Below are 26,737 nucleotides of genomic sequence, written 5' to 3' on the forward strand. Positions count from 1 at the left end.
AGCAGTAGGGACAGAGGAGCCAGACCCAGGGGTCCAAGGCTGGCTCGGCTGTCTTTGCGCTTTTCAAGTTGTGCTTCTCTTCTTCTGGGGAGATTCGCCCTCCTCTCCCTGGCCGGCCCCTCTCAGACCGTACCCCAGCCAGGCCGCTTGTGCTGGTCAGCAGTGGAGGATCCCAGGGTGGCAGAGGAGCCCCGGGTGTCTCTGGGTGTCTGGAGTCGAGGGGAACAAGCAGCTTCCTTCCTGCACCAGGAGGTCCTCCTGAGGTCAACCCGGCCATTCTACTGCCTCCAGACCGGCTGGCATCTGATCCAGACTTTATACAGACAGAGGTAACCGCTGTAGTTTCCTTCACTCTTATGACAATAGTAACAATAATGAACATTTGTGGAGCAAACAGGCAACGGTACAAATACAGAGTGAAGACGGTAACTGCTCTATGTGTGCTCACACTTTTGCCCTCCTGTGGCAGCTGTTCTATCATTTCCATTCCATCCACAAGGAGATCGATGTGCAGAGAGGTTTATAAGCTTGTTTACATCAGAGGCCAGCAAGTGATTAAGATTCAAACCCAGGCACTCTGGTTCTCTCTTGTATCTCTTTTTTTTTTTCTTTCGGCCACACCATGCATGTGAGATCTTAGTTCCCTGACCAGGGATTGAACCTGCATCCACTACATTAGGAGCAAGGAGTCTTATTCACTGGACCACATAGCGAAGTCCCTAGAGCCTATCTCTTAACATCTCTTTAACATAAGAGTGAGAGGACTGACCAGGTGGCCCCAGGGGTGCTATGTAGCCTAAGGGAGAAGGAACTAAGGTGGCAGAGAGGGGACGTGATTTATTCAGTCATGTGGTTTACTACTGACCCAGGGCCATGAAACATCCGTTTTCTAAGGCCACACCCAGGGCTTCACAATGGCTCCTTTTCCCCACAGATGGTCTGGGAGTTGCCCCGAAACCATTCTGCTCCACCTCTCTGGACCAGTTCTCCCACCACCACCCCAGGCCTCTGCGTGAAGTCCTTAGTGATGTCTTACTGTCCCTTGCCCGGACCCTGCCCGGGTCCTGCAGGGACAGCCAACTATTTGGACCAAGAGCCCGCCCCCCTGCTTTCACTCCTGGACAGTGGCCCCCAGAGACGTGGGAGCCAACGTGCCTGAGGTTATGAGGATGCCAGGAGGACCCTGGAGCCTGGGTGGCAGCAGAGAGAGAAAGGGAGTGTGCAGAGCCGCGAAGCCACAATGAAGGCAGGGGAGAAAAGCAAGGCAGAGGGAAGCTAGTAAGAAATCCAGATGAGCCGGTGAGAAGACAAGAGACTTGCACCCTGTCTCAGCTCTGCCACCAGCTGCAAACCCCCTCCGGGGGCTGAGATCACAGACTAGGGCAGCAGGAGGCCAGCTTGGACCAAGTGGAGGCCAGCCGGGCAGCTGGGCATTGCAGTCTGGCAGGTGGCCTTGGCCAACCCCAGAGAGAGTCTGGGTGGGGCTGGAAAGGACACCCCACCAGAAGGTGGCCCATGTGTCAGAGAACATATGTCCAAAGCCCCCACCCAGCTCACACCCATGACCCTACCCTCCATGGATGAGGATGGCCTTAGGAATTGACCCTCAGGCTGAAGGTGGGGCGCTCCCAATGCAGGGGCCACACCAAGTGACCACCACCTACTCTGAAGGCCACACCCGGAGTCACACAGGCCACACCCGGAGTCACACGAGTTCTGCCAGTCATCCCAGGCTCCCCCTGCCACACATGAGCCACAAATGAACCTTTATCCCATCTGCAAATCCTATCTGGGACAGGCCTCTTGTGTGTCTCATCCCCTCCCTGCACCAGCCCTGCCCCGGGGCCATAGACATGTTCAAAGTTTATGCCCATTAAGGAGGGTTGAAAAGACAACTGTTTTTGCTAATATTGGTAATACAGTCCTGTTAGAACCAGTTTTCTAGTCAAAGTTATGGTTTTCCCAGTAGTCATGCATGGATGTGAGAGTTGAACCATAAAGAAGGCTGAGCGCCGAAGAATTGGTGCTTTTGAACTGTGATCCTGGAGAAGACTCTTGAGAGTCCCTTGAACAGCGAGGAGATCAAACCAGTCAATCATAAAGGAAATCAGTCCTGAGTATGCACTGGAAGGACTGATGCTGAAGCTGAAACTCCAACACTGAGGCCACCTGATGCAAAGAACTAGCTCACTGGAAAAGACCCTGATGCCAGGAAAGACTGAGGGTGGGAGAAGGGGATGACAGAAAATGAGATGGTTGGATGGCATCGCTGACTTGATGGACATGAATTTGAGCAAGCTCTGGGAGTGTGTGATGGACAGGGAAGCCTGGCATGCTGCAGTCCACGGGGTGGCAAAGAGTCGGACACGACTGAGCGACTGAACTGAACTGAGAGCTAGTTTTCAAAGTTGAAAAGGGCATTAGCTTTCCCTTTGAAGCAAAGGGAGATATTCAGCAGAGTCCTCACAGGGAGGGAGCTCTTTAGAGGAGCTGACATTTCACCCTTGCAGGGGGTGGCTGCGGAGGAGGCCAGCCCCTCCCCCCGGCCAAGCACATGGCCTGGCCTGGGGGCCTCTCTGGCCAGGGCTCAACTGAAGCCATAAACACCTGCAGCTGGAGGAGAAGGCTATTTGTGGAGAAGACACTTTTCAGGCCTGACATCCGAGCTGTCACCACCATTGTCCCTGGAGGGCTCTGGGACTTCTGGTGAAATCCAACCCCATCTTCAAGGCCACCGCCCAGGTGGGCATGCCCACTCCCGCCTCCAGGCTTGGGGCACAGGCTATGTGGCTCCCTGGGCTCAAGTCATTTGAGCTCCTCGAGCGCAGGGAAGAGGTCCCCCCCGAGCGCTGCAGCCCACGCTGTTCACTGGGCACCTCTCAGCCCAGCAGTGACACCAAAGACCACGCCTTCTTTCAACAAGGGCGTGAAAAGGTGCTCAACATCGCTGACCTTAGGGAAATGCAAACGAAACCATGAGATACCACCTCACACCCACTAGAATGGCTATTGGGGAAAAACAGAAAATAAGTATTGACAAGGATGTGAAGAAATTAAAAGACTTGTACGTTGCTGGTAGAATGTAAACTGATGCAGCCACTGGGGGAGATAGTCTGTAGCTCCTCAGAAAGTTAAACAGAATCAGCATACGATGCAGCAATTCCACCTCTAGGTGCACACCCCAAATAACTGAAAGCGGGGTCTTAAAGAGTTATCTATACACCCATGTTCACAGTAGTACTATTTACAATATCCAGAAGGTAGAAATACCCACATATAAATTAATAGCTTAAATGGATCAATAAGATGTCATCCAGCCATACAATGGAATTCAATGGATTATTCAGCAATTAAAAAAAAAAACAAAAAAACGCAGTTCTGACCCAGACTGCAATGTGGATGAACCTTGAAGGTACTGTCCTGAGAGAAATAATTGAGACCCAGAAGGGCAAGGACTGTCTGATTCCACTACTGTGATGTACCCAAAATGTTGCTGCTATTATTTAATCACTAGGTCCTGTCCAGCTCTTTGCAACTCCACAGACAGGCTTCCCTGTCCTTCATTATCTCTCAGAGTTTGCTCAAACTCATGTCCATCGAGTCAGTGATGCCATCCAACCATCTTCTCTCTCTGTCACCCCCTTCTCCTCCTGCCCTCAACCTTTTCCAGCATCAGGGTCTTTTTTAATGAGTCGGCTCTTTGCATCAGGCGGCGAAAGTATTGGAGCTTCAGCTTCAGCATCAGTCCTTCCAATGAATATTCAGGGTTGGTTTGATGTTAGTTAGTTTGATGTCTTTGCTGTTCAAGGGACTCTCAAGAGTCTTCTCCAGCACCACAGTTTGAAAGCATCAATTCTTCAGCACTCAACTTTCTTTATGGTCCAACACTCACATCCATACCTGACTACTGGAAAAACCATAGCTTTGACTATGCAGATCTTGGTTGGCAAAGTGATAGCTCTGCTTTTTAATATACTGCTTAGGTTTGTCATAGCTGTACCCAGAATAGGCAAATTCATAAAGACAGAAAATAGATTAGAGGCCATCAGGGTCTGGGGGGAGGGAGGAATGGGAGTTACTGTTTAATGGGTACAGTTTCTACTGGGAAGAAGGAAGAAGTTCTGGAGATGTCCATGGGGACGGTTGCCTGATACTGTGAATGTACTTAATGCCACTGAGCTTCTGCAAATGAAAAGGGTCAGAATGGTAGATTTTAAGTTCTGTGTATTTTCCCACAATAAAATATATGATGAGTTGGCTGTTCACATGAGTAATGTGAGTATATGTGTCATATTTGAGCAATAAAATGAAAATATATGAGTAATAAATAAAACCAGCCTCCCCAAAGGCAGTATTATTAACTCTCCCCATTTCTCAAATGGGGAAACTGAAGCTGAGAAGAGGTAAACAACGTGCCCGAGGCCACACTGGCCCCTGGACAGAGTGGATGTGGGCAGAGGTGCCCATCATCAAGCCTCCAGAAACAGGAGGCCAAAGACCCAGGCCGGATGAGGGAGACACACAGCACAGGGCGGTGGAGGGTTCAAGGGCCACAAGGAAGCGGGCAGAAGTCGACCGAGGCTTCCTGACCCGTGCCGTCCCTGCAGTGACCAGAGCCCCACCCAGGTCCAGCCTATGCTCTGTCTCTTGCTAGCTAGCGATTCACCTCTGATGAGGGCTCCCCAGGTGGCGCTAGTAGTAAAGAACCCGCCTGCCAATGCAGGAGACATACGAGACGCAGTTTCATCCCTGAGTGGGTAAGATGCCCTGGAGGAGGGCATGGTCACCCACTCCAGTATTCTTGCCTGGAGAATCCCATGGACAGAGGAGCCTGGTGGGCTACGGTCAATAGAGTCTCAGAGTTGGACACAACTAAAGCAACTTAGCATGCATGCATCTCAGATGCGCCCTGATCACAGTGCTTTGCCCAGATCCCCAGGGGAACTCCTAAACCCACACAGCTAATCTCCACCTCTGGGCCAAGGATCACTCCCTTCCGCTCTCCTCCACCCAGCCAAGCTCCACTTCCTCCCAGAAAGCTCCCAAGGTAAGCCATCCCCTGGCTGACTCCTGTACCCAACATGAGTGCCATCCATTTTCTTTAAAAAGATGTTCCTCCTGCATCTCCCTCAACCATGAAGCTGGAGGGAAAAGAGACCATGGCCTCAGCACGGCCTGGTCCTGGATAAGAGGCAGGTGCTGGATAAGAACCACCCAATGGCTAACAGGCCACGAGGCACCCAGGGAGACCCAGGAGAAAGGGGACAGGGGGAGGGCGGACACTTGGGAGATTCAGAGCAGCGTTCAAGAAGGCGAGGGGCCCGGCGAGCAGAGAGGAGGAAGGACAGGAGTAAGACAGCAGCTGGAGGGAGAGTGAGGCTGCTGAGGCCAGACTCACCTCCCGCCACCTGCCCATGAGGCCAAAGCCAGGCTGGGCAAGGAGGTCAGAGTGACCAGCAGCGCCAGGGTGAGGGTCACACCATGACGGGGCAAAAGCAAAGGCTGCCGTGAGCCGGGGAAGGGGAGCTCCGGCCCGGGGGGAGGCTCGGCGTAGACAGGTCCCTGCCCGCGAGTGTCACCTGCACGTCTGTCTGACCCTGATCAGTGGCCCTGCTCGGGTGTGCGTGGGCTGGGCTGGGGGCAGGCCTGAACCCCCATCCTCAGAATCCAGGTCTCAGATACTCCTCTGGGCAGTTTGCTCTTCCTGACTGAGAGGCCAGCTGCCCACCTGGAAGCCAGGTTGAGACCTCTGGATGCAGGGTCGGGGGTTAGGCAGGGAGGGGAGGAGCCCTCCAGGGTGCCCAGGGCTCAGGTTGGGCGGGGGCGCAGAGGGTGGCAAGTGTGGGTCCGGGAGCCAAAGAAGGTGGTGAGCAGCCCGAGGTCTGAGTCAGCTTGGCGGCAGGTCTCTCTCCTCCTCCCCCTGGCCCTGGGGCCCATCCCACGCCCAGGCCTGAGCTCAGAGTTATATATACCCCCCAGCTGGGCCACTCACTTGGGCAGAGAGCCCCGTCCACTCGCTGGTGAGGCCCCGCCTTGGCTCAGCCCCCGCGCCTGTAAGAGGAGATGGGAGTTGGGAGAAGCCAGCGTCTGGGCCCCGGGCAGGATGTGTACCCGAGGAGGACAGGTGCTGTGGGGGCTGGGTCGGTCACCAGACTCTGTGGGGAGGGGGGGAGGCCCCCCCGTCCGGTCCCCCTGCCCAGAGCCTGATCCACCTGAGCTGGGGCCAAGCAGGAGCTGAACTGGCTTCAAAGAGCTCACCAGGGCCACTTGGGGTGATAGGGAGTGCTGAGCAACCCCCCACCCCAGCCCCCACTTACTACCTGAGCGACTCTGGGACTCAGCCTCTGAGCTTCTCTCTCTGCATCTACAGAGGTATAACTCCTCCCTACTCACCCCTCCCCCGCAAAGACGGTCACTGTGAAGCTCTGGCCTCCTTGGCCCCTCTCCTCTCTTTCCTCCTCCTGGGTGATCCCCCCACCCTCAGCCCCCCCTCTATCTCTGGGCACACGGGAAGGAAGGCCACAAAGGACACCAGCAAGGCCAGCACCATGGGCCAGATGCTGTCTTCATCTCGCTTCCCCCGCCTGTTGGCTCCCCTCCTGCCAAGGAGAATTCCACTCCCGGGCCTGCTGAAAGTGCACCCGCCTTTCCCAAACCCTGCCTCAGTCGTATCACCAGGGGACTAAGCTCAAGTCTCCCAACACCGATATCTCTTTACGTGAATACAGATAGAAATAGCCACCCATAACGACTGTCCGTCTGGTCAAGGCTATGGTTTTTCCAGTAGTCATGTATGGATGCGAGAGTTGGACCATAAAGAAAGCTGAGCGCCGAAGAATTGATGCTTTTGAACGGTGCTGTTGGAGAAGACTCTTGAGAGTCCCTTGGACTGCAAGGAGATCCAACCAGTCCATCTCCTAAAGGAGATCCAACCAGTCTATCCTAAAGACTCTTGACAGTCCCTTGGACTGCAAGGAGATCCAACCAGTCCATCCTGCAAGGAGATCCAACCAGTCCATCCGGCCCTTCCAATGAAGGACTGATGCTGAAGCTGAAGCTCCAATATTTTGGCCACCTAATGTGAAGAACTGACTTATTTGAAAAGACTCTGATGCTGGGAAAGATTGAGGGCAGGAGGAGAAGGGGACGACAGGGGATGAGATGGTTGGATGGCATCACCGACTCAATGGGCATGGGATTGGGTGGACTCCGGGAGTTGGTGATGGACAGAGAGGCCTGGTGTGCTACCGTTCACAGGGTCACAAAGAGTCGAACTCGACTGAGTGACTGAACTGAACTGAACAACTGAGAAAACTGAAGCGTTCACCCAAACATCCATCAACTGAGTCAACAGCTATGCACCACAGAGTCCATCCATATGACGGAACGTGGCTCAGTCTTCAAAAGGAAGGCTGTTCTGACACCCGCTACGTACAACACGGAGGAACCTCAAGGACACGAAGGTCACTGCAACAAGCCGGACAGAGGAAGACAAGCACTGTGTGATTCCACTTAGGTGAGGTCCCTAGAGGAGTCACAGCCATCGAGACAGAAAGTGGGTGGCGGGTACCAGGGGCCGGGGGCGGGGGGGTGCAGGCAGGTAGTGTTTAAGGAGGGCAGAGTTTCAGTTTGGGAGGATGAGAAAATTCTAGAGACGGATGGTGGGGGATGGTCACACAATCGTGTGAATGTACTTAATGCCACTGATTTGCGCACTGAAAAATGGTTAAAACGGTCAAGTTGGAAAAGACTCTTGAGAGTCCCTTGGACTGTAAGGAGAGCCAACCAGTCCATCCTAAAGGAAATCAATCCTGAATAATCATTGGAAAGACTGACGCTGAAGCGGAAACTCCAATACTTTGGCCACCTGATGCAAAGAACTGACTCATTTGAAAAGACCCTGATGCTGGCAAAGATTGAAGGCAGGAGGAGAAGGGGGTGACAGAAAGATAAGATGGCTGGATGGCATCACTGACTCGATGGACATGAGTTTGAGTAAGCTCCAGGAGTTGGTGACAGACAGGGAGGCCTGGGATGCTGCAGTCCATGGTGTCGCAAAGAGTTGGACACAACTGAGCGACTGAACTGAACTGAACTTGCTTCCCCAGATACCGTATCTTCCACCCAAAAGTGAACACGGAGCCTGGATGGGAGTGGAGTTTGGGGAGAATGGCTACATGTATATGTAAGGCTGACTCACTCTGCCACGCACTGAAACCATCACAAGTGTTAATCAGCTATACACCAATCTAACATGAAAAGTTTGGAAAACAAAACACAGTCACAGAAGTCAACACAGCCCCAGGCAAATGGCTCAGTCCACCGGCTACTGGACACTGAACATGTTCCCAACCTTAACAGCTCAGGAAGACCTAGCCTTCTCTGATCACTGTCCTCCCTGGGGACACTCTTTCCTCCCCATGTACAGTGAAATGTATGCTCCCCCTTCCACCCCCCACTGACCAGGATACAGATCTGCCCCACCCTACCTGGTATACAACAGACTGCTGCCTGGGGGAAGGAGGGAAAGGATGAGCAAGGACATCTTCCTAACACCCTTCACAGTCAACTGGGAAGCTGGGAGAAGATCAGTCATTTACCTGGGGGACGGCTGGAGGGATTTTCCCAGCCTGCTCTGGGGGGATGTTCTGCCACTCTTCCAAGTCTTCCCCTACCACCTTCTTCCCACCCTCCACATCCATCCAAGGGCATCTTCTCCAAGGTCCCCCTATCCCTTAAGGGTCCAGGACAGAATAAAGCAGCGTCCACCTGGGAGGAGTTCCAGGAAGTCACACCCCTCCATCACTTGGCGGGAACCTGGTTGTTGCGCTGAAACTATTTCCGGGACTGGACCCTGAACAGGGGTACGGCGGCCCAGACCCAACAGCCTCCTTACCGTACATCTTGCCTTCATCTGACAGGATGATCTTGCGCCGACCGCAGGGCGGGTAGATGGCCAGGGCCTCCTGGAAGCTCTGCTCAATGTCAGGGCTCCACACACCCTCCGCGTCATTGTCGATGGGCTTGTCCAAGGCCTGGCTGCCCCCAGAGACGTTGCTCCCCTCGGGGGAGTTGGGAGAGCCCCACTCGTTGGAGGTAATGGTGCCGGCCTTGCCCTCCAAGGCTCCGCTTGGAGGAGCGCCCGTTGGACCTGTTTGGGCAGAAACCACCAGGGTATCAGTGGACGAATGTGTGGATGTGGAGCGGGGCACCCAGGGAGCGCCACCCCTAAACCAGGTGCTCCACCTTTCTTGCCCATCGCAGCTCAGGAACTCGAAGAAAAAGGCCAGGGACCCCAGGGAACAGAGTGAGGCAGAAGGTCTGGGGGGGTCAAGAGCAGGTCATCTTCAGTCCACCAACCTCAGCTTCCCACCCTGTGAGAGCTCAATGACCGGGCCCTGATTGTGGCTCTAAGACCCAAGATGGCACTGAGAAGTCAAAAGTGAGGACCAAGTACCAAGGTTGTTCTACGTTAAACCACAAAGGGGCAAAAGAATGCAAAATATCATGCACTGTTGGTGGGAACGTAAAGTGGTACAACAGCTAGGGAAAACAGTACAGATGTCCCTAAAAAATTCAGACTACCTATGGTCCAGCAATTCCACTTCTGCATATACATCCAAAAGAACTGAAAGTGGTATCTCGAAGACATGCGTGTACACCCATGTTCATAGCAGCATTAATCACAAGAGCCAAGAGATAGAAGCAACCCAAGTGTCCGTGGATGGATGAATGGATAAGCAGAACATGGTGTCTGTATATTATACAGTAGAGATGAACCTTGACACAGTATCCTAAGTGACGCAAGCCAGTCACTAAAGACAAATACGCTGTGATTCCACTTTTATGACATCTGAGAGCGACTGAAGTCAAAGAGACAGACAGTAGAATGGTGGCCACCCGGGGCTGGAGCGGGGAGGAGGCGGGGAGTTGCTCGGTACAGAGTTTCCGTTTTGCAAGATGAAAAAGTTCCAGAGGTCTGCTGCTGCACAGCAATATGAATATACACTTTTCCCCCTGGTTTTAAGTTTACCTTTTATTTTTTAAAATGTTTTATGGCAGTACAGTTGGTTTACAATGCTGTGTTAGTTCCAGGTGTACGGCAAAGCGATTCAGTTATGCATATATCCACTTATGAATATACTTGGACGTGACTCAACTGTATCCTTCAAAACGGTTAAGATGGTTAATTTTATGTGTCTTTTTAACCATAATTAAAATATGAAATTAAAAGAAGCATGCAAAATAAAATGCAGGTCACCATTCTCCTACTTCCTCCCAGCTCAGGCTCTTTTAGAGGAAGAGTCTAACCCTGGCAGTTTCTCAGGTGTTAGGACTTCCCTGGTAACAGTCGGTAAAGAATCCACCTGCACTGCAGGAGACCGAGACCCGGGTTCGATCCCTGGGTCAAGAAGATCCCCTGGAGAAGGAAACGGCAACCCACTCCAGTATTCTTGCCTGGGAAATCCCATAGACAGAGGACCCTGGAGGGTTACAGTCCATGGGGTCGCAGAGAGTCAAACAGGACTAAACAACAGCAGCACATGCTAATAATCTTAAGGCAGGTTTTGGATCATAAAAACCAGGTGGGCACTATTTACCTCCCAGAGCCCTCTGGAGGCCCCAGCATCCCCTCTCTCTCAGCCACCAAGCACCTCTGCAAAGGGGGACCCCCTCCCCATCACACATGTCAGCCCCTCCCTTCTCCCTCATTAGCCATCAGGAGCAGTGTGATCCAGCAGCCCAAACCCAGGGCCAGGAGTCAGAACACTTGAGTTCCCGCCCACTACCATCCCAGACTCTCTGAGATAAGACCTCCCCAAGCATCCCTCCTCTCCCTTCCTCCCTCTTCCCCAGGCTTGTTAGAGGCACCACTGTTCACAGAGAGGTGGGCATGGGGGTGAGCACGGCCAAGGTCACAGCAGAGGAAAAGGAGGAGCTGAGTGGGGGCAGTACCTCCCGGGAGGGGTGGAGGGTCTAAGGAGCTTGGCCTGGCTGCTGGCATGGACATGCAGTCACAAGGAGGGTAGAACCACTGAAATTCAAGGCAGGAACCCCAGCGGAAACCTAACCCAATCCCCTCAGCTTGAGGATAAGGACCCTGAGACCAGGGGGGCCTAGGGACACGCCGGAGGTCATGGAGCGAATCCCTGACTCTCGATCTCCGCCCCCCAGGGTCCCAGGTCTCTCAGCATAACAAACTTACATTGACCTCGTCTCTGTGGCTGTTAAAATAAGTTTTCCTACAGCCACTATGGAGAACAGTATGGAGGGTCCTTAAAAAACAAAAACTAGACCTACCATATGACCCAGTGACCCCACTCCTGGACATCTACCCAGAGAAAACCATAATTCAAAAAGATACACGCATCCCAGTGTTCACTGCAGCACTATTCACAACAGTCAGGACAGGCAAGCAACCTAAGTGTCCATCAGCAGAGGAATGGATAAAGAAGATGTGGTACATATATGCAACAGAGCACTCCTCAGCCATAAAAAGGAATGAAATTGTGTCATTTGCAGAGACATGGTTGGACCTACAGATTCTCATATAGAGTGAAGTCAGTCAGAAAGAGAAAAACAAATATCATATATTAATGCATATATGTGGAATCTTAAAAAACAGTATAGATGATCTGCTTTGCAAAGCAGAAGTAGGGACACAGACAAACATCTGGGATGCCAAAGGGAAAAGGGGGTGTGTGGGATGAACTGGGAGATTGGGACTGATGCATATTGATAATACATATAAAATAGATAACTAATGAGAACATACTGTATAGAACAGGGAACTCTGCTCGCTGCCCTGTGGTGACTTAAATGAGAAGGAAATCCAAAATAGAGGGAATGAACGTATATGCCTGGTTGACTCACTCTGCGGTAGAGCAGAACTTGGCACAGCGTTATAAAACAACTATACTCCAAATTAAAAAAAAAAAAAAGTTTTCCTCAAAGTGTGTCTGAAGGTGTCACAATAATACTGGGATGGGTTGCCATTTCCTCCTCCAGGGGATCCTCCCGACCAGGGATCAAACTCACATCTCCCACGTCTCCTGCGTTGGCAGGCAGATTCTTTACTCCTGAGCCATCAGGGAAGTCCAGTAATGGGTTTTAGTGGCCACACCTATGAGACCTTACACCCGAGACATGCAGGGTGGCTGTAACTCAATCCTCAGAGAAAAGGTAGACTATTCATAAAATACGGCGTGGAAGATGGTCTATCTTGGCCTAAGACCTAGATATAAAAAAGAATCCTCTTTCCTCAGAATGTGCAACCAAAGTTCTGCCCTTAAGTGGGTTTGAGATCTGAACTTTATATTACAGGAAGCCCCAGTCAATTCACAAAAATAAACAGTGACCCCAGGCTAATAATCTCTGAGTAGACAATCTTAACTCAGACTACTGAGACCCAAAGCCTTGCTAAAGAATCTCAAAATCCAAAATGACGAATGTAAGAAGAAATGATCTCAGAGCTTCTGAGTATGGTGACTGTGTGAAGAGGTGGGGAGAGGGGCTGCCCACAGAAAGGGCCTGGAAGCTTGCTTCCTTCCCCAAGCCACGTCATGTGCATCCCTTGCATCTGCTGTTCCTGAGTTACATCCTTTTATAGCACACTGGTAGGCTGGTAAGTGAAATGTTTCTCTGAGTTCTGAGAACCACACAAGCAAGTGAATTGAACCCAAGGGGTTGGGGGGGGGGGCGGTCCCTGGAACTTCCAATCTACCTATGCATGCATGCTCAATTGCTTCAGTCGCGTCCGACTCTTTGTGACCCCATGGACTGTAGCCCACTAGGCTCCTCTGTCCGTGGAATTCTCCAGGCAAGAATATTGGAGTGGGTTGCCATGCCCTCCTCTGGGGGATCTTTCCAACCCAGGGATCGAACCCGTGTTTCCTGCATCTCCTGCATTGCAGGTGGATTCTTTACCACTGAGCCAGCAGGGACACTCCCCAGTCTGTCTATAGTTGATGATAACCTGAACTTACAGGGTGAGGGCCGTCTTGTGGGACTGAGGCTTTAGCCTGTAGGATCCCATGCTATTTCCACATAGATAATGTTAGAACTGACTTGAATTGTAGGGTACTCAGCTGGTGTCAAATATTTGCTGGCTGGTGAGGAGAAAAACACCTAGTCACAGATTGGACTTGGTGACCAGAACTTTTAATGATTAAACACTAAAAGTATTACATTTAAAGTCAGAAATAAGATAAAGAATGCTCACTTTCAACACTGAACACTCAACACTGTAACAGAAGTCCTAGCCAACACAGTAGAACAAAAGAGCTCCGCAGATTGGAAAGAAAGAAGTAAAATTGTCACTATGCTTAGGAATTATGATAGAAGATTGAAAAGAAACAAATCATAAAAAAAAGTTTCTGAGTTCAACAGACCAACATAACAAAACCAATTCCATTTTTATGCCAGAAATAAGAAATTCGACAACGCAATTTTTAAAAATATCCTCTTTAGATACAAAGTCATAATTTATTGAGTAGTGATAAATCCAACAAAGGTTGAGATCTTTACAGAGAAAATGGTAACTGCTTTAAAGATATCACTTCTGCATGAGACAGGGTGCTCAGGCCTGGTGCACTGGGATGACCCTGAGGGATGGAATGGGGAGGGAGGTGGGAGGGGGGTTCAGGATGGGGGACACATGTACACCCATGGCTGATTCATGTCAATGTATGGCAAAAACCACTACAATACTGTAAAGTAATTAGCTTCCAATTAAAATAAATTAATTTTTTAAAAAGACATCATTTCTAAATAAAAGGAGAAGAACCTGTGTGTTCATGTATTCATGAAAACAGTATCTCCAAGAGGTTGAATCTCTCCGGATAAATCGTAAATTCAAAGAAAGTATGACTAAAATCCCACAAGGTTTTCCACAAACTTGAGTTGATTTTCAAGACAAATGGAAGCCCAAGACAGTTCTCGAGTCATCTAACCCACTGCCTTCACCTTGGATTAGACCTTCCCATCCAAACCCGAGTCTTCCCTGGGTTCTGGCTGCAGAGCGGCCACCCACTGATCATCAGACGTCTCTGAAGCTCTTCCCTCTCAATGCGTCCAAAGTCACAAGGCTTGAGACTGAATCCGGCTCCTCCTCTGTCTCTCGGGAGATGACACCACCATCTGCCCAGAGGCCAGCAGCCAAGGAGTGCACTTTGACTCCCCGTCTCATCTCCCATCAGCAGTTAATAACCACATCCTGGCTTTCTCTCTTGGAGTCCTACCCCGAAGCTTCACCTACACCAGTGCTCACCTGGACGACCGGGCCAGTCCAATCCAGACTCCATCATCTTTCCACTGCAGCTTCTACAGAACACGTCTGATCATGTGACTCCTCCACTTAAAATCTTTCCCAGGCTCTTAGATAATGGGATTGTGCAGGGCCATTCATCCGCTGATTCTGGCTCTCCAGCCATACCTTCCATCCGTCCACACCATCCTCCGTCCTCCCTCTTCTTTGCACCCACCCCAAGCCCCAAATGACACCCCAAAATGCCAAGCTCTCCCCCTGCACAGGGGCCGGGCTGCCTGTGACCTTCCTCCCCACCCCCCGCTTTTCATCCGGCCAATTCTCACCCATCCTTAAGGTCCAGCCAAAATCTTCCTTCATTTTTCATTTTTGTTACTGAAGTATCCCTGATCAGTGTCAGGGGTACGGCTGTTGCAGCCAAACTCTCACTTCTTCTGGGAGGATGGTCCCAATTCAGTCTCTGTGCTCTGGGCACCCTCAGCCCCGGCTCCCAGGGGCAACTGCTCCCCCTCAACACATCGCAGCCCCCCAGAGGGCAGGGCTCGTTGTCTTTCTCTACTAAATCTTCCGCACGCTGCACACACTGGGGCACAGAAGGACGAGCACATGAATGGCTATTTGGTGCGTGTTTGTGGATTAATGATTCCTCTGTAGGAAGGACACAGGGTTCTGTTTAGTGTCATGAAACAAGAAAATCTCAGCAATCTCTGGGCCTGGGCACACCCAAGGGAGGGCTTGAGTATGTATGCAGATCCTTTTGGGGTTTATCTTGGAGGCTGAAAAATGAAAGGATGATGCCTGGGAATCAAGGGAGTCCCAGGATCTGGCTCCTATTCTACAAGCCACTATGACCGTGGACAAGTCCCTGTGTTTCCCTGGACCTGAGCCAGCTCACCTGTGAACTGTGCGGGCAGCTCCTCCCTGCCCCAGCCGAGCCTGTGGCTCTCAGCCTGAACCCCAGTCTCCAAAGAAAAGAGAAAGTGTCAGTCACTCAGTCATGTCCGACTCTTTGCGACTCCATGGACTGTTGCCCGCCAGGCTCCTCTGTTGGTGGGATTTTCCAGGCAAGAATACTGGAGTGGGTTGCCATTTCCTTCTTCAGGGGATCTTCCCAAACCAGAGATCAAACCTGGGTCTCTTGCATGGCAGGCAGATTCTTTTACCAACTGAACCACCAGGGAAGCCCAGTCTCATTATTAGAAAGATCTCAATAAAAGCTGTAAGTTCCCAATTCTTCAGAAAAGTTCTGAGTAACCGGCATCTGTGGTCCCTAGGAGGGAGCCAGAGTTTGCCTTGGGTGGCGTGGGAGCAGAACCGGAGGCCTCCGGGGCAGGACCTGGGGCCAAGTCAGGGATTATTTTTGTTCCTCTGCTGGTGGCACCTGGCCCAGGCTTAACGAGGCCATCTGTCTCCTCCAGCTCCTCCTGGCAGGCCCCCGAGGGTCTCTGGGGAGCGCTGGGGGAGGAGCAGGGGGACCCTTCTCCCAGATGCTGCTGGCTCACCCCACTCCACAGTCTTTGAGCCACGGGTAGAGGCCGTGTGGGAGCTCTGTCATGGCCGTGGGCTGTGATGGGGGAGAAGCCAGGCAGCCAGCCTCGTGGGCCAGGAACAGCAGGCCACACAGGGCTGGAAGCAGCTCCATTTTGGTAACGGATCCCAGGCCCAGGACCTCGGGTGACCCGCTGCCCTGCGCTCCCCAGGGCGGACCCAGTGCAAGGCCTCGGCAGACCTGCCTCGTAGGGCAGCGTCTGGGGCCACCTCCCAGCTCGGGGAAGAAAGGGCCTGGGGACCACAGTCCCTGCTCTCCCAGAGGCCCACATGACATCAAGAAAGATGGGGCACCCTCCTGTCATCTCCTAACTTTCTGGCCTCCAGGGCACTTGCTGTGTTTAGTGTTCAACCCCAGGAGAAAACCCAGGCGTAGCCAGGAGACACGACACCTTAGATATTCACATTATTAACAAGCCAGTTTAATTATTATTGGGGCTTCCCTGGTGGCTCAGTGGTAAAGAATCTGCCTGCCAAGTAGGAGACGCGGGTTGGATTCCTGGGTCACGAAGATCCCCTGGAGATGGGAATGGTAACCCACTCTAGAGTTCCTGCCTGGAGAACCCCATGGACAGAGGAGCCTGGGGGGCTGCAGTCCATGGGGTTGCAGAGAGAGTCAGACACGACTGAGCAACTGAAGAACAACAGCAGCCGTCCTGCCCCCAGGCTGAAAGTGATGGAGACGGAAACTCAGGAAATTCATAAGACTTGCCTGGCATCACCCAGAAAGTTAAGGAGAGACCGTTAGGACAGGGTCTGGGGCTCCTTCCCAGTCACGAGGATAGGAGCTCTGGGACCCAGGCTAAAGGTTGCAGCCACACAGGACTCTCAGGAGGGAGTCTGACATCCTGCCCACCAACGCCTCAGCTCTCACGCTGCTGCTCCTCTCCTGGGGGCCTCTGGAAGAACCACCTCCTGCATCCCAGTGACTCCTAACTGAGAAGCTGGGAGGAGAAGAAAACATGGGGTTTCCTTCCAGAAACCACTCCCAATCTTCCAGATACAGGAGGCCCAGGTATAAAGATATAGGAGACAGGGGAGTTGTTTCTATTGCTGTATAGTCGCTCAGTCGTGTCCAGCTCTTTGCGACTCCATGGACTGCAGCACGCCAGCCTTCCCTGTCCATCACCAACTCCCAGAGCTTGCTCAAACTCATGTCCACTGAGTCACTGCTGCCATCCAACCGTCTCATCCTCTGCCACCCTCTTCTCCTCCTGCCCTCAATCTTTCCCAGCATCAGGGTCTTTTCCAATGAGTAGGTTCTTCGCATCAGGTGGCCAAAGTATTGGAGCTTCAGTTTCAGCATTAGTCCTTCCAATGACTATTCAGGGTTGATTTCCTTTAGGATTGATTGAGGCTTACTAAAGTAATCTGGGGTGGGGGAGCAGGTCCTCTCCACCTCAACCCCAAACAGGGATCATTCTTCAGGCTGAAGAACTTGTCTGTGAGACCCAGTTAACAGAACATTCATATGTACTTCAGTACTGTCCGGCTCTTTGTGACCCCATGGATTCTAGCCCACCAGGTTCCTCTGTCCATGAGAATCCCCAGGCAAGAATACTGGAGTGGGTTGCTATGCCCTCCTCCAGGGGAACTTCCTGACCCAGGGATTGAACCTGCATCTCTTATGTCTCCTGCATTGGCAAGCAGGTTCTTTACCACTAGCGCCACCTGGGAATTCCGGTTATCAGGGCAGGTGGGGTCAAGTCTCTGAACCCCAGGTGCTTTGCCCGACCTGACTCAGTTGTTACAGAACCCACAGAACATCACGTTGGATGGAATGTGGATGTTTTCCATCCAACAGACATCAGGGCTGGGACAAAAATGGCTATCCCATCATTACCCTGGCTACTGCCACCAGACTAGGCTCTGGAGATTGGACCCAAGGGTATGAAGACCACAAAGTCCTGCACACACTGAAGCAGGTAGAGATGGCCAGTAGGCCAGGCTGGGGTGAGGGGTGGTCATCTCGGAGGCTTCGCGGCTCTGACCTCACTCCTGAAACTAGATCTGGAGGGGAACTCAGGACCAGTGCGCTCCAGGCTTCCTCCAGCGCTGCCCCCTCTTTCCTCCAGCTCCTGGTATCCTCACCGTCTCCAAATTCACACATATTCCTTCCCAGAGGCCAGGCCTCTGTACTTAATTCCGGACACCAGTCCATCTACAAATATCTACTGAGGGTAGAGAGAATGGGAGAGGTCAGTAAAAGGGCACAGAACAGTTAACCTCTAAGAATAAGGTCTGAGGTCTACTGTCTCACACGGTGCCTGCAGCTGTTAGCCCTGGATTGTACAACTGAAATCTGCTAAGAGACTAGCACTGAAATCTTCTCACACACAAGAGAAAACTATGTGAGCTGAGAGATGTGTTAACTAACCAGATGGAGGGGACCCTTTCGTAGTGTACACATACATTAAATCACCAGATGTGCGCTTGAAGTCTCTTACATTTCCAGATGTCAATTGTATCTCAAAAAAGTTGAAACTGGGGCTTCCCTGGTGATTCAGATAGTAATGAACCCACATGCAATGCAGGTGGTGTGGGTTCGATCCCCGGGGTTGGGAAGATCCCCTGGAGAAGGGAATGGCTACTCACTCCAGTACTCTTGCCTGGAGAATCCCATGGACAGAGGAGCCTGGCGGGTTACAGTCCATGGGGTCAAAAAGAGTTGGACACAGCTGAGCAACTAAGGACCCACACAAAATTGAAATTACCTACTAGATGCCAGGCTTGAGGTCCAAGGCTACTAGGTCATGGTCCTGCCCTCTACTTCCTTCAATCTGTGGGTCCAGGGGTCCCTGTGATGGTGCAAGTACAGTCATCCTTTATCATTCATAGAGTCCATATTTGCAGACTCGCCCATTCACTAGAATCTGTAACCCAGGTCAACACTGGCGGTGCTTCCGGGTCACTTGGATGCATCCCTGAGCTGTGAAACCATCACCCTTGATCTAGCTGAGGTCCAGTGCCCTGCCTTCCAGTTTCAGCTCAGACCCCAAACAAGCATCCTTTCCTCTGTCTATTTAGTGCCACAACTTTGACATTTCTGTCTTTTTTGTTGTTGATCTCACTGTTTAAAACAGCACCCAAGTGAAGCACTAGGGGGCTGACTGGTGACCCCAAGTGCAAGAAGGTCGTGACACGACTTACAGAGAAAATCTGTGCATTAGATAAACCCTGTCCAGGCGTGAGCAATGGCGCAGTTGGCTGTGAGTTCAATGTTAATGAATCAACAGTCTATAATAAATTATGTGTCTATGGACAGAAACACAGACAAAACAAGGTTACAAATTAAACAGATGACAAAAAATGTTGCAACCAGGGACTCTCAGGACCCTAACCCGTGTCTGCCTTTGGAACTCTGGCTCTGTACCTGCTAATTCATGTTCTCAGTGACTCTATGGAAGTCAGGAATGACAAGAATCCAGTGTACCTGGGAGAGTAACAAGGTAAGCCATTACAGGTAAACATCTCAGGCAAAGGGGAGGATTCTAACAGGCGCCAAGATCAAGGCCCTGGGAAAAGCAAAGTTGGTGGAGAAAAATGCGCCCAAAGGTCCCAAGACAGCCAAAAGGTGGAGACAACCCAAATGTCCATCATGAGATGAAGGGATAAACAAAAGGTCATCTATCCATACAGTGAATTATATTATTCAGCTTTAAAAACGAATTTTTTTTAAAAAGATGGGGGGCAGGAGGAGGGGAGATGGTGTTCCAGTCGATGGGACTTGGCACTTTGACTGTTGGGGCCCAGTTTCAATCCCTGATCAGGAAACTAAGAGCCCACAAGCCACACGGCATGGCCAAAAAAAAAATTTTAATAAAAAATAAAAAGGAATGCAATTCTCACACATGCTACAACATGAATGAACTTGAAAACATGAAGCTAAGTGAAATGTCAGACACAAAAGCACTAATATTCTGTGATTCCACTTATATGAAACACCTAAAACAGGCAAATCCATGCAGACAGAAAGTAGAAGACAGGTTATGAGGGGCTGGGGGTGGGGGGAAGTTGTGATTTAAAGGGGACAGAGTTTCTGTTTGGAATACCGAAAAAGTTCTGAAGACGGAGGCTGATGGTAACACAACATAATGCTACTGAACTAACTGTACACTTAACAATGGTTAAAATGGTACATCTTAAGTTGTGCAATTCTACCACACTTTTTAAAAATAAGCAAATGGCAACCCATTCCAGTGTTCTTGCCTGGAGAATCCTATGGACAGAGGAGCCTGGCAGGCTACAGTCCATGGGGTTGCAAAGAGTCAAACACGACTTAGTGACTAAACAATAACACCACCAGGAGATAAAAGGGAAAAAAGATGCAGATGGAGAAGGGAGAGAAAGGGTCACTCCAGAAGTCCAGGGCCCGCCGTACAGGAGAGAAAGGAAGCTGCCTGCTCATAACCAGAAACGAAGAGAAAACGAAGAGAAAAGGCAGGCACTCCCCAAGTATGGAAGGAAGGAGCGGGGCCGGGCTGAACTGGGCAGAGCACCCCGTTGGACAGAAGGGACGACTGTTTAACTAAGAAGGCTAGCCAGGGCTCGCAGGAGGCCAGCAAAGGGCCTCATGCAGAAAACCACACAGAACCGGGGCCACGATGCCCAGACGCCCCCACGGTCCCTCTGCACTGGGCAGTGCCCCTTCCTCCTGAAAGCATACAGCTCTGAAGAAGCTGAGCGTGAGGCCGTGCAGTCCATCGTGAAGTTCAGAGTTGCAGGACCTGGGTTATCGTCTGCCTCTGAGCAGCTCTGCATTCACCTCCTGAAGCTCCTGCATCCTCACCTCGGAAACCAGACCAAACACCCACCCCTGGCAGAGTGGTGAGAGGGACCGCGTGGGCCGAACAGCAAAGCCCTGGAGGGTGGCAGGGCACCCCTCCCTCTCCTTTCAGTGGGGATGTTGACTGCATCCCATTCTTGACAGGACAGGATGGGGAGAGGGTGGAAGGGAAGAAGGCAAGAGAGGAGCAGGCACAGACCTTCCAGTGTGAACATGTGCTGGAACCAAAGTCACAGAGAGCCAGGCTTGGCCAGGAGGGCGGTGCCGTGGAGCCCAGGGTTGGAGGCCTGACTGGGCCTCACACTGGCCAGGAAACACCGACCTGGCAAGCCACGACTCTCTGGGGCTACGTTCTTGCAGATGCACAGCGGAGGAGGTCACGATCGTGAGGACCAGGATGACTTGTATCCACAGACACGGCACCTGGCTGGCTCCCAGAGGAATGATGGATGGGGGCAAGGACAATGAGGAGCATCGCCCCTGGACAGTGGTAGGTGAGGAGCAGGAGGGGTGAGGGGCACAGAGAGAGGTAACTGGAGGAGAGGCAAGCAGGCCAGAGGGAGGAGTCAGCAGGGAGCGACAGAGAGGCTCAAAGAAGAAAAGAAAGATGGGAGATAAGATCCCTGAGCAGATACAGGCTAGAGGCCCATCCCCAGACGCCCCACCCCACCCCCCTCCCCAGGGGGTAGCAGTGTCAATGAGGGCGAGGCACCAGCATGCCACCCACTGAGTTCTGACCCCAGCCCTCCTCCCAGATGGCCTGGCCGTGGGTGTATGTGGACCAAGCCCCAAGGCATCCAGCAAATGGGTGCCCAAGGCCCTCCACCCCCACCCCACCCTGGGGGCCTGTGTTGGGGCCCCCCAAGGGGCCTTGATGAAGCAGTTCCCAAGCCCCTCTGATCTCAGAAGGAAAACAAACTAGTTCCACATTCAGACCTGTGGCCATGTCCCCTCCCTGGACCTCAGAAAGTCCCCACAGAGACAAAGAGAAAAGCTGGGGAAAGCAGAATATTGTTCATGATGAAAAAGAAAAAAGCTGTCAAGTCAGGCAGAACATGGAGGAAGCCTAAAGGCATATTCCCATGGGAGGCCCACCTGAAGCCATCGAGAAAGGCTACTGATACAAGACCACGACTGCAGGACGTCTGGAGAGGGCGGCACTGTGGGGACAAGCAAAGCTCCATGGAGGGATGAGCGAGGGAGACGAGGATGCTCTTGGGCACTGAAGCTAGCCCATCCGATGCTTTAATGGTGTGTACGTGCAAGTCGCTTCAGTCATGTCTGACTCTTTGCAACCCTATTGACTGTAGCCCGCCAGGCTCCTCTGTTCATGGGATGCTCCAGGCAAGAACACTGGAGTGGGTTGCCATTCCCTCCACCAGTGGATCTTCCCGACCCAAGGATCAGACCCAGGTCTCATGTCTCCTGCAATGGCAGGCGGGTTCGTTACCACTAGCGTCAGTCACCTGCAATTAGGTATTTGTCCAAACCCACAGAGCACAGAACACATAGATCAGACCCTAATGTAAACTGTGGACTTCAGTTAATAACATAGCCATCAATATGGCCCATCAAAGTAACAAAAATGCCATAGAAGCAAGAGTTAATAAAGGAGAAAGTAGGGGAGGATGAAGGGTATTTTGCATAATTTCTGCCTAATTTGTATGTAAACCCAAAACTGCTCAAAATAATAACAAAAGCTATTAATTTAAAAAGAGGTAAAAAGAATGTATGTGGAACTGAATCACTTTACTATACAGCAGAAATTAACAAAGCATTGTAATTCAATTAAACTTCAATAAAAAAATCATTTTTAAAAAGGTAGGGACTTCCCTAGCTGTCCAGTGGTTAGGACTCCACGCTCTCACTGCTAAAGGCACAAGTTCAGTCCCTGATCTGGGACCTAAGACCCCACCAGCCTCAAGGTACAGCCAAAACCAAACTTTTATATATATATAAGTGTATATATGCACACACACACATTTTGTATACATATGTATATATATACACACACACATTTTGGGAAACTGGGCTGGTGGGGGTGGGATGATGGGAGGGTTAAGCCTTGCAACCTTGCATTTATTTCTCCTCTGGGCCCCTCTCAGGACTCTAACATAAAGCAAAAGTCCCGAAAGTACTGGAGGCCAAGGGACTGAACCAACCCACGGGTGTCCCTCCGGGTGCCTGTCCCAGAATCCAGATCTCTCAGGGGATCAAGAGCCCAGAGTCTCTGAAACTCCTCGAGCAGTGATTCCCCAGGCTGGGCTGGAGAGAGCTCCGTGAACACTGAGTCCCCAGTCTGGGGGCAGGGGGCAGGGGGCAGGGGGCAGGAGGCACTGCCACACTCCAGTGCTCCCCCCCTTCCCCTGCAGAGCGCAGGATGGTGACCAGCAGTCAGGGCCCGGGCAGTGCCCAGGCTGGGCACCCCTGCAGCACAAGGCCCCACCCAGGGAGGAGCAGGGAGGAGCCCTTGGCATTGCTGGGAGAGCGCCCCAGGACCTACGACGTCAGGGAGCCAAGGCTGGGGGCGGGGGGAGCCCGCACCAGCAGTCCCGGGGCAGCAGCACGCAAGCCCCATCCTCAGTTCTGACCACTGCTGGTCATCCCTGGGCAAGGCCTGCCCCGGGGAAGACTGAGGACCCTGCTTGTGGGCAGCACCCAGCCCCCAGCACACAGGAGCAGGATGGGCTGGACGGAGAGAGGCAGGAGGCAGCACCCACCCCACCCCAGGTCATTTTCATAGGCATGTCCTGATGTCTCAGAGCCACCCTCTCCGGACCAGGGTAGAAATTCCAGTGGCCAGAGCCTTCAGACTCCAGGCCGAGGTCGCACAACCCAGGACCCACCCTAACCCAGAAACTCACCCTGTGATTCCCTCCTGCACCAGCCACACACCCACCCAGCCCTCGCTCCTGCAGACCCAGCAAAGGCCCCACCTCCATTCCAAGATGCATGGTCAGCTCGTTCAGAAACGAGGCCACGTATGTGGCTGATACCCGGGCTTCACACAAGCACTTGCTGTTCTTGATGGTCTGCCCCAGCCTGGCCCAGTGGCCACAGGGAAGTCTAACAGGGCCGGCCAGTGTGGGCACCTAGAGAGATGCCACCGGGGTCTCCTGATCTGAGACAGATGCTGTGCGGGGCAGGACCTCACAGAAGACCAGATTCACTTCTCATCTTATCAAGAGGTCTTTCTCTAGGGGACTCCCAACCCCCACCTCACCCGGTCCACCTTTGCCCCTAAAGAAAGGTCAAGGTTCAGGACACCAAATTCGTGCACCACACCCACCATCTTCTTTTTTTTTTTCCACACTTTATTTTTCCATTTTTATTTTATAATATCTTAGAAGAGTTTACGTTGTTTGCTGTTCAGTCACTAAGTCGTGTCTGATTCTTTGTGATCCCATGGACTGCAGCACGACAGGCTTCCATGTCCTTCACTATCTCCCAGAGTTCGCTCAAACTCATGTCCATTGAGTCGGTGATGGCATCCAACCATCTCATCCTCTTCTCCCTTCTCCTCCTGCCCCCAATCTTTCCCAGCATCAGGGTCTTTTCCAATGAGCTGGCTCTTCACATCAGGTGGCCAAAGTATTGGAGCTTCAGTTTCATCATCAGTCCTTCCAATGAATAGTCAGGGTTGATTTCCTTTAGGATTGACTGGTTTGATCTCCTTGCAGTCCAAAGAACTCTCAAGAGTCTACTCTTGAGTTTATAACAACATATAGATGTATTATTATACATGTATATGGGCTTCCGTGGTGGTTCAGAGGAGAAAGAATCTGCCTGCCAAAGCAGGAGACGAGGGTTCGACCCCTGGGTTGGGAAGAGCCCCTGGAGGACAGCATGGCAACCCACTCCAGTCTTCTTGCCTGGAGAATCCCATGGACAGAGGAGCCTGGTGGGCTACAGACCACGGGGTCGCAAAGAGTCGGACACAACTGATCGACTAAGCACACAAGAACATTGTTTACAGTAAGACGTCAGGTTGTTAAAAACACACTGGGATGCAATATCTAACGTAATAATTATCTTAACAAGATGACATGTAGTGAGTACTAGAGACTAGGGACAGAAATAGCACTGGAAACTCCATGGATGAGAATGAGATGGCAGGGGCTTCCCTGCTGGTCCAGTGGCTAAGACTCTGTGAGACCAATGCAGGGGGGCCTGGGTTCAACGCCAGGTCAGGGAGCTAGATCCCACATACCCTAACTAAAGATCCCATGTGCTGTGGAACAACGAAGCCCATGAGCCACAACTACTAAGCCTGTGCTTAGAGCCCATGTTCAGTGACAAGAGAAGCCACTGCAATGAGAAGCTCACACACCACAAGTGCAGAGTAGCCCCTGCTCATTGAAACTAGAGAAGGCCTGTGCAGGAAGGAAGACCCAGAGTGGCCAAACATAAATAAATACATAAAGATTTTTTAAAGATTAAAAATAATAAACTTATAAATAAATACAAGATCCATATAAATAATAAACTTATAAAAGAAAAAAGAATGAGATGATAAAGCAGTATTATTCCTGATAAAGTTAATCACTATGTTCTCAAATAACAGGGGTTTTTTTGGGGTTTTTTGTTTTGTTTTTTTTTTTGCTTTCTTACACATCTCTTTTTTTTACTGGAGTATAAGTGGTTCCGTAGTAAAGAATCTGTCTGCCAATGCAGGAGACACAGGAGATCCAGGTTCAATTCCTGGGTCAGAAAGATCCCTTGGAGAAGGAAATGGCAACCCACTCCAGTATTCTTGTCTGGAAAATCCCAGAGACAGAGGAGCCTGGTGGGCTACAGTCTGCGGGGTCCGAAGGAGTCGGACACGACTGGGGGAGTGAGCACACATAGTTACTTTACAATGCAGCGTTAGTTTCTGCTGTAGAAAATCTCTTTGTAGCAAAGAGAATCAACCCACCATCTTCTCTTGGAAATTTTCTCCTTAGGCAAATTTTCCAAAAAACTATAAATCAGACATCTGAGACGGGACTTGTAACCAGAATATTAAAGACAAAACAATCAAAAGAAAGAAAACAGACAAAAGATTTGGACAGACATCTCCCCAAGGAAATTGTATGAACGGCAAATTAACTACCTGAAAGGATGCTCCACAGGGTAGTCAACAAGGAAATGCAAATTAAAACCAGGACCGCGATGAGATTCTACTACATACCTCGGGGGATGGCGCAAACCAGCCAGAGGGAAACCTGACCACACCACACGCTGCTTCAGATACTGCGATGGGGCACCGCCACTCCGCTGGGAGGAATGCAAGACGCGACATGTGGGAAAACAGTTCGGCAGCCTCTTTTCTAAGATGTTTTTTTGATGTGGATCTCTCTCTTTTTTTTTTTTTTTAAGTCTTTATTGAATTTGTTGACAATATTGCTTCTGTTTTATGTTGTTTTTGGCCACAAGGCATGTAGGATCTTGGCTCCTCGACCAGGGATTGAAACCACCCTCCTTACAGTGGAAGCAGAAAGCCTTAACCACTGGGCCACCAGGGAGGTCCCTTGGTAGTTTCTTACATCATTACACATACATGCACAGTGTGACCCAGCAGTCCCACTCTAGGTATTTTTCCAAGAGAAACAGAGGCCTGTGTTCATAAAAAAACCCAACACGTCAGTGATGATAGCAGCTTACACAATCAACAAAGGCTGGAAACACCCCAAGTCCTTCAACCAGCCAGTGGCCAAGCGCACTGTGGGATGTTGTATAATGAGGTCCTTACGACTCAGCAACTTCTGACCCACACGCCACCTGGTCGAAGGGAGAGGCCCTGCTGAGTGAAGGCCACAGAGCCCAAAGCTCCACGCTGTGTGATTCCACAGGAGGACAGGACCGCAGGAGTGAGAGGAGATCAGGGAGGGCAGAGTGCGTGAAGGGCAATAGGGCTGCAGTATCGGGGAGCTGTCTGGGGAGATGGACAGTCGTGGACCCTGATTATGGTGCTACCACCCAACTCTGTGCATCCGTCAAAGTCCATAGGACTGAGACTTCCCTGGTGGTCCAGTGGCTAAGACTCAGCACTCTCAATGCAGGGGACCCCCATTCAATCCCTGGTCAGGGAACTGGATCCCATGTTCCGCAGGCCGGATGGAAGATTGAAGATCCCATAAGGCACAGCTAAGGCCCAG

General features: G+C 51.3%; 1 protein-coding gene across 6 annotated transcripts in view; it reads right to left on the bottom strand.

Moving 5' to 3' along the window:
• TEAD4 (TEA domain transcription factor 4) overlaps positions 1-26,737 on the bottom strand; it is a 63,872-nt gene that overhangs the window by 26,400 nt on the left and 10,735 nt on the right. For 5 of the 6 annotated variants that reach the window (XM_065942754.1, XM_065942745.1, XM_065942770.1 and 2 more), the window contains exon 2: positions 8,897-9,151. In XM_065942754.1, coding sequence (XP_065798826.1) covers positions 8,897-9,151 — 255 coding nt within the window. Of the gene's footprint in view, positions 1-8,896; positions 9,152-14,592; positions 14,615-26,737 lie in introns of those variants that run through there. The other variant, XM_065942778.1, reaches the window with a different exon arrangement.

Source organism: Muntiacus reevesi, chromosome 1 (genome assembly GCF_963930625.1).
Source record: "Muntiacus reevesi chromosome 1, mMunRee1.1, whole genome shotgun sequence".
NCBI lineage: Eukaryota > Metazoa > Chordata > Mammalia > Artiodactyla > Cervidae > Muntiacus > Muntiacus reevesi.